Below are 6,886 nucleotides of genomic sequence, written 5' to 3'. Positions count from 1 at the left end.
TGCTTTATCTGATGGGATAAATTGCAGACTTGATTTTTTAAATCTCAAAATTTTGTAACATTGCTACATTAGTTCACCGCTGACCACCGATGTGGGCAGACGTGTCTGATAAACATGTATGCTGCAACTTGAGCTTTCGAATAAAGTTTTGTTGAAAACTCCAGTAGTCGTTTCTCAGACCGCTAAAAGAGCGGCATTACTAAAACAAACAATTATTGTCCCATAACATTTGATGTGTCACATATGTTGCACCTTGTTATTTTTCTTGGAAAGTTTCACGTTCAATTAAGTACAAGAGGTATTGTTCCCTCTCCTCCCTTCAGGGTTATTAATTCAGCACTTTCCATACACTTGATTGATTTACACTTCATCCCTCAGTTCAGTGCACGTCCCTGTTGCACTGCCTGCGCCTAATGATATCAATTTGTCATTTTTTGACAGTTTCAGACCGGGAGCGTTACCCATTCCTTCTCTTGCAGAGATGCATGCAGCCTGTCCCGCTGTGTTACTCCAGTATGTGTCATTGCGTCTCATTGTATCATTGTGACTGTGCGCCTGCGCTGAGCAGCTCACCGCCCCCACCCCCCCACCCATCCTGCTTTATTGCGCAGGCGCAGCAGCGGGGTGGACTACATTCCCCGGCAGGCAGCGCATGAAGGTCCCGGATGCAGCCTGTTCCGGGCAGCTTGAGGTGAGCGGCTTTGGTTGGAGTTGGGGTCGAGTCTGGTCGAGGCCTCGGAGAGAGGGAGGAGGGAAGGGAAGGAGGGAGGGAGGGGGGTGGTTACCCGCCGCCGCCTTCCTGCCCGCCAGCCCGGACGGGTACACGCGCAGACGGAGCGGACTGAGTTGAAGGTGCGTCGGGTTCCGGGGAGCGGGAAGTAAGAAATCGAAAGTAAAGTTGCAGTGAGACAAGGATGGAGGGCGACTGAAAGTTGGGTGGTGGCGAGTAAGGATGGACAAGTGGGGTTGGGTGGTGGGGGTGAGGGCTAGTGGCCGCTTGGAAGTCTCGGCTTGTGTCAGTCTCGGAGGAAGATATAGTTGATGGGTGTGGCGAAGTTATGGAGGAAGGGTTTGACCGAGTCAGGAGCAGTGGAGGATTCATGTGATTTGAGGTAAGAGAAGGAGTCGATGGAGTCAAATAGTGTATTTATTGTCATATGTCCGAAACGGAGCAATTACATTCTTGCAGCAGCGCAACAGATATGTAGACGGAGACAGTGTAAGGAAAAAGAGAGACTACATTCTGTGGGTGGATAATGTAACTGGGTGGGTGAGAAATGGAAGGGCACGAAGTACAGTAATGTGTGGGCTGGGGTAGAGAACATTAACAGAAAGGGAAGTACCTTTAGTCGTTTATGTTGCTTGGTTCCTTTGAGGCAGCTGTTCTATGTACAAACATTTTCCATGACATATAGAAATTATTCAATTCAATGAAGAAAGTTCCCGACCTGAAACATCACCCATCTTTTTTTTCCCCCCAGAGATGCCACCTGATCTGCTGAGTTACTCCAGCACTTTGTGTCTATCTTTGGAATTCAATTTGATATTTTGTTGAAATATGCACTTATCTGCTCACAAGCAAGATCTTAGTTAAAACCACTGAGTAATTGATGATTATTTCCCAAGTACAATCTAAATTGTTACTCATTTACTTCAGGTATTTATTATAATGTAATTTCACTTTTTGGGTAATTTCACTTTTTGGGTTTCCTGAGAACCCGATTGCATTGTTCCAGCAAAATAAAATCTGCTTTAATTAAGCTGATAATATTTTTATTTTCCATCTAAAGTAGCAACAGCCCATCAGAATTGCTCCAGGGAGATCTAGCAATTTCAACTTGTGTTAAAAATTTGGCCCAGTATGGTTGCCATTTTACAAACAGCAGAAGTCAGTTGCCACTCTGATTAATTAAAATTGTAAAAAGGTTGCAGAGGGTCTACAGAATTGACTTTTACTTATGATAGCTACAGGTTTGAAAGCTACATTTCTGTGAAATGTTCCATCATTTTGTCTAATTTGTTGGCCATTTGACTTTGACTCCTAATTGCTTTGCAGCTGACCTTGATTGGAAGGGAGCCATAAAGCTCAGTAGTTGGAGTGGATGTTGGATACTGAACTGTGTTTTAATGCCTGTTAATTTTTTGTTAACAGAGTGTGACCTTCATACTGCATGAATAATGCAGACTATAAAATGCGTGGTTGTTGGAGATGGTGCAGTTGGGAAGACCTGCCTTCTCATTAGTTATACAACCAATGCTTTTCCTGCAGAATATGTCCCCACTGTGTTTGACAACTATAGTGCACAGATGACTGTTGATGGAAGGACTGTAAGCCTGAACCTTTGGGATACAGCAGGGCAGGAAGAGTACGACCGACTTCGCACTCTATCTTACCCACAGAGTAACGTGTTCATCATCTGTTTCTCCGTTGCTAGCCCTTCTTCCTTTGCCAATGTTCGCCATAAATGGCAACCTGAAGTTTTGCACCACTGTCCAAACGTTCCCATACTTTTGGTTGGTACGAAGAAGGATTTAAGGAATGATTCTGAAACCATAAAAAAGCTCAAGGAGCAAAGTCTTTCCCTGACAACCATGCATCAGGGAGTGACCTTGGCCAAACAGATTAGAGCGGTTAAGTACCTGGAATGTTCAGCACTCAATCAGGAGGGCATCAGAGAGGTGTTTGTGGAGGCTGTGAGAGCAGTCCTTTATCCTCACAGAAAAAAGAAAAGCAAAAATTGTGTGCTTTTGTAGCCCGAATACACGAACATCTTGGTTGCACATGGATTGGAAGCCATGGATCAGCTGCGCTTCGGTTGCATTGTGGTGTAACGCAAGGATCTTGCACAAAACAAGTTTGTATGACTGAAACTGGAAACTGTTGAAATGCTGCTTTATTGGCTGGGTGTTATTTTTACAGAAATGCAGGCCCTTAATGAGTTATTCTGATATAATAGCACTGGACTTTCTAGCTTGCAATAATTGTCCCTGAGCGGAGCTAAACTGATTGCCTTTTAACAGCTGCTTTAAAGATCTTTTTTAAGCATCTTAATCCGTTTAAAAAAAAAAAAAAAATTATAGCTTTACTCACTGGCTTTTTTTGATATAACTGTTTGTGCACGACAAACATGTGCTGATCACTTTTTAAACAAATGGCCATTGCTTTTCTCCATTGCTCAGGTTTCAAATTGTTGATGTTGGCTTTCAGAACTCTGACTGATTAATAAGCATTGTGGCTTTCACACATTGGCACTAATCTGGAATCAAAAATGATCATGGGCAGATTTCATGTGAAATCCTGAACTAATACCTACTACTGTTTACTATTATCTTAATGAAATACAGTCCTTGTATGTGTTGGCACTGTCAAAAGACTTGGTAAAACACCTACTGCACAGTAGACAAAATGCAATGATATTTACATTTGTCACATTTAGTAGATATTGTTTTATGATGTGGTTTATTTAAATTTTATAAAACTGGCCTTGTGTCCCCAATACATTTGGTACAAAATAACTGTGTTAAAGTTCACTGGGTGTTGTAGTTTTATATACATGAGATTTCAATTGATGACCAACTTACTTTAATATGTTCCTCAACACCAAAAACAATTAAGTTTGGATAATACTCAATCAATTTTTTTCTTGTGTATAAAAGTCACTTTCTATATTGCACAGCTGCAAGGTCTGACGAGGTACGAATTCTAGAATCAATGCCATAGTGTGTGAATTTGCAGGTGTTTATTCCATTGCAGGCGGTACTGACATAGGATAAAAGGGAAAATTAGAAATTACTGACATTTGCCAATGCGTAACAAGAAGATGGCTAATATGAATTGTATTTGAGCCTGGTCTGAATTGTTGGTATTGTATTGTACACTTCTACCTATAGTGGTACATTTGTTGCACAGCGCTTATTGTTTAAGATTAACTCAGTGACTAAATACTGACAACCCCACCTCAGCCTTCAACTCTTCCATATGGAGACCTTCCAACATTTTGTTTACACCATCAAATCCCAATCCATATCATTTCAATCTGATTGTTCTTGAGAAACAGTGATACTTTATTTTCAGCTTCTGTTGTTTGAGTTTTGATACTAAGGTGTTAAAGGATTCTTTGATCTGTGTTTAGTTAGCTCTGTGGGATAAACAAAGTATACCCTGTTTGTAGTATTTAGCAGAAATGGATGACCAGAAGTGAGCTAAACTGAACAGATCAATGTAGGCATATTAGCTGTCTGACCTTTTTTGGTGAGGCGTACACAACCAATGCAAGAACATGATGGAAACGGAAAACTGACGGTGCATTTAGATTGTGTAGCATTCAACCAATCTAAAGACTGAAAGTTTGTTTTCTCCAGTCATTCAAAACTCTATTCCTCAACTGTATCATTGAAATCGTATCTCATAGTTAAATCAAACCAATTTATTCCACGTCCTATTGTAGAGGAGATTTAATGCATTTTCTCAGTACAGCATTCGGAGCCTGTATTAGATTTGCGGTTTTACAATGACCCAATCCTAATTACAGTGCTGTTTAAATGGGATCCAATAACTGACGTTTGCTATTATTATTGGTACATTGATATCGGTGAAGCAGACAAAGAAAAATCTTGCCAGTCTAAGAGTAGGATTGAGGAATGTAAAAATCCTTTGTTTTGTCATTATCATGCTTTTCACTGCGCTGTAACCACGGTGGGTAATGCCATTACTATGCACTAGAAACCTGAGTTGTGTTTTTAGAATTAAAAAAAATTAAGACTGCATTGTTTTGAAATGATTTATAAAAAAATTGTACTGCTGAAATAAAATTTAATTTTCATTCATAATTTAGTCGTCTAACTTTGTGAACTGTAAATGCATTGCAAGACTATAACAAAATTAAAATATTTTTTAAATTTTCAAAATGTTTTGCATAATTGCCATTGCAATTCAAAATCAGTTTTACAACAACACCTAGAGCTTGTTAATTTTTAGGCCAACAAAATGTGTTTACAATGCTTCGGTTCCTGAATCTGTATTTTTTTTTTTCAGTGTTACACAGATCTCAAGTTTGTGGTCATACTTGGATCAAACATTTTGCTATTAGTCAGATATTTAACTGCAAAGCAAGCTTACTGAGTTCTGATCTCGCCTACATCAGTTCCATATCTGAGAATTGGGTGCTTAACCGTCTTCAAAATTAGCAAAATTACTCAAATATCACTTTCTATTCAATCCTTGGCGTGAACATCTAAACTTCCAAATTTTTTTTTTACCCATATCTTTTACTTGGAGAAAACAAACCACATTTCTAGGTATACATAGAATCATAGAAAATAGGTGCAGGAGGAGGCCATTCGGCCCTTTGAGCTAGCACCGCCATTCATTGTGATCATGGCTGATCGTCCCCTATCAATAACCCGTGCCTGCCTTCTCCCCATATCCCTTGACTCCACTAGCCCCTAGAACTATCTAACTCTCTCTTAAATCCATCCAGTGACTTGGCCTCCACTGCCCTCTGTGGCAAGGAATTCCATAAATTCACAACTTTCTGGGTGAAAAAGTTTTTTCTCACCTCAGTCTTAAATGACCTCCGCTTTATTCTAAGACTGGCCCCTGGATCTGGACTTGCTCAACATTGGGAACATTTTTCCTGCATCTAGCTTGTCCAGTCCTTTTATAATTCTATATTTCTATAAGAACCCCCTCATCCTTCTAAACTCCAGTGAATACAAGCCTAGTCTTTTCAATCTTTCAGTTTCAGATGTTTGTAAAATGAATTCATTCCCATCTAAAACTGTTGCTTATAACTAAATCCACGAACTAACCACAAGGCAAAATTTGAAATTTTATATAAACTGCAACCCTTCAGCCTTTTACTATCTTATTACCATTATAAAACAGTTTCCAATCAAAAATTATCTAACGGTATAATGCATGTGCATTCACCACTGATTGTAAAGGTCCAAGGTTAATTATCACTTGGGTGAAATGTTGCATTTGAGCGATATTTAGCAATGATGCTCATTTCAGAGCATAATCACACAAAATTGCTTGAGCTGCATCATATTAAATGGATACAAATGTTGCATTATAATTGGCATATTTAGAAATATATTTTTGAGATTAATTGTCGTGCTCAAATATTGATTTTAAATCTTTGTGCACAAATTTGGGCCTTCAGATATATTGAAAGATTAAGTGAGAAGGTTTATAGTTTGCAGTTTAATAACCATGAAGGCACAGTAAATCACAAGACCCTTCACAGCATTGATGTACAAATGTCTCTTGAGATTCATGTCCAGAGCCCCCTGAAAGTAGCAACTAAAGTAGATGGTGGTAAGGAAGGTGTATGGTATGCTTATCTTCATGGATTGGGGCATTGAGTATAATAGTCGGGAAGTCATGTATGGGACTTTGGTTAGGCTGCATTTGTAGTATTGTGTGCTGCTCTGGTCACCCCATTTCAAAAACGACGTGGAGGCTTTGGAGAGGGTGCAGAAGAAGTTTACCAGAATGCTGCCTTGGTTGGAGAGTGTAGGAAGGGACTGCAGATGCTGGTTTAAACTGAAGATAGACAAAAAGCTGGAGTAACTCAATGGGACAGGCAGCATCTCTGGAGAGATGGAACGGGTGATGTTTCAGGTCGAGACCCTTCTACAAACTAGTCTATCATAGATGAGGCCCTCATTCGTGTCACTTCGGTACCCCGCAGCTCTGCCCCTGCTCTCCCTCCCCTTAGTTACATCAGAGACAAAGTCCACCTAGTCCTTGCCTTTCGCCCCATCAGTCGTCGCATACAACATAATCCTCTGACATTTTTTTTGCCACCTCCAACTAGATCCGAACACTAGTCGCATCTTCCCATCTCCACCCATTTCCGCCTTCCGCAGAGACCATTCC

General features: G+C 40.1%; 1 protein-coding gene across 3 annotated transcripts; it reads left to right on the top strand.

Annotated features, from left to right (window-relative positions):
• Positions 1–588: 588 nt before the first annotated feature.
• On the top strand, positions 589–4,830 carry LOC129702108 (rho-related GTP-binding protein RhoG-like). Of its 3 annotated transcripts, none has more exons than XM_055643677.1 (2): positions 589–691; positions 2,153–4,830. In XM_055643677.1, the coding sequence occupies exon 2, from the start codon at positions 2,179–2,181 to the stop codon at positions 2,752–2,754; it is 576 nt and encodes a 191-aa protein (XP_055499652.1). In that variant the 5' UTR covers positions 589–691; positions 2,153–2,178; the 3' UTR covers positions 2,755–4,830. The 3 variants fall into 3 exon arrangements, with proteins under 3 accessions (XP_055499652.1, XP_055499651.1, XP_055499650.1); XM_055643676.1 differs by having other exon boundaries at positions 691–1,112; XM_055643675.1 differs by lacking the exon at positions 589–691 and adding an exon at positions 705–852.
• Positions 4,831–6,886: the final 2,056 nt, after the last annotated feature.

Source organism: Leucoraja erinacea, chromosome 12 (assembly GCF_028641065.1).
Source record: "Leucoraja erinacea ecotype New England chromosome 12, Leri_hhj_1, whole genome shotgun sequence".
NCBI lineage: Eukaryota > Metazoa > Chordata > Chondrichthyes > Rajiformes > Rajidae > Leucoraja > Leucoraja erinaceus.
The sequence above is the reverse complement of the archived record's forward strand: the minus strand, read 5'-3'. Positions and strand labels throughout refer to the sequence as shown.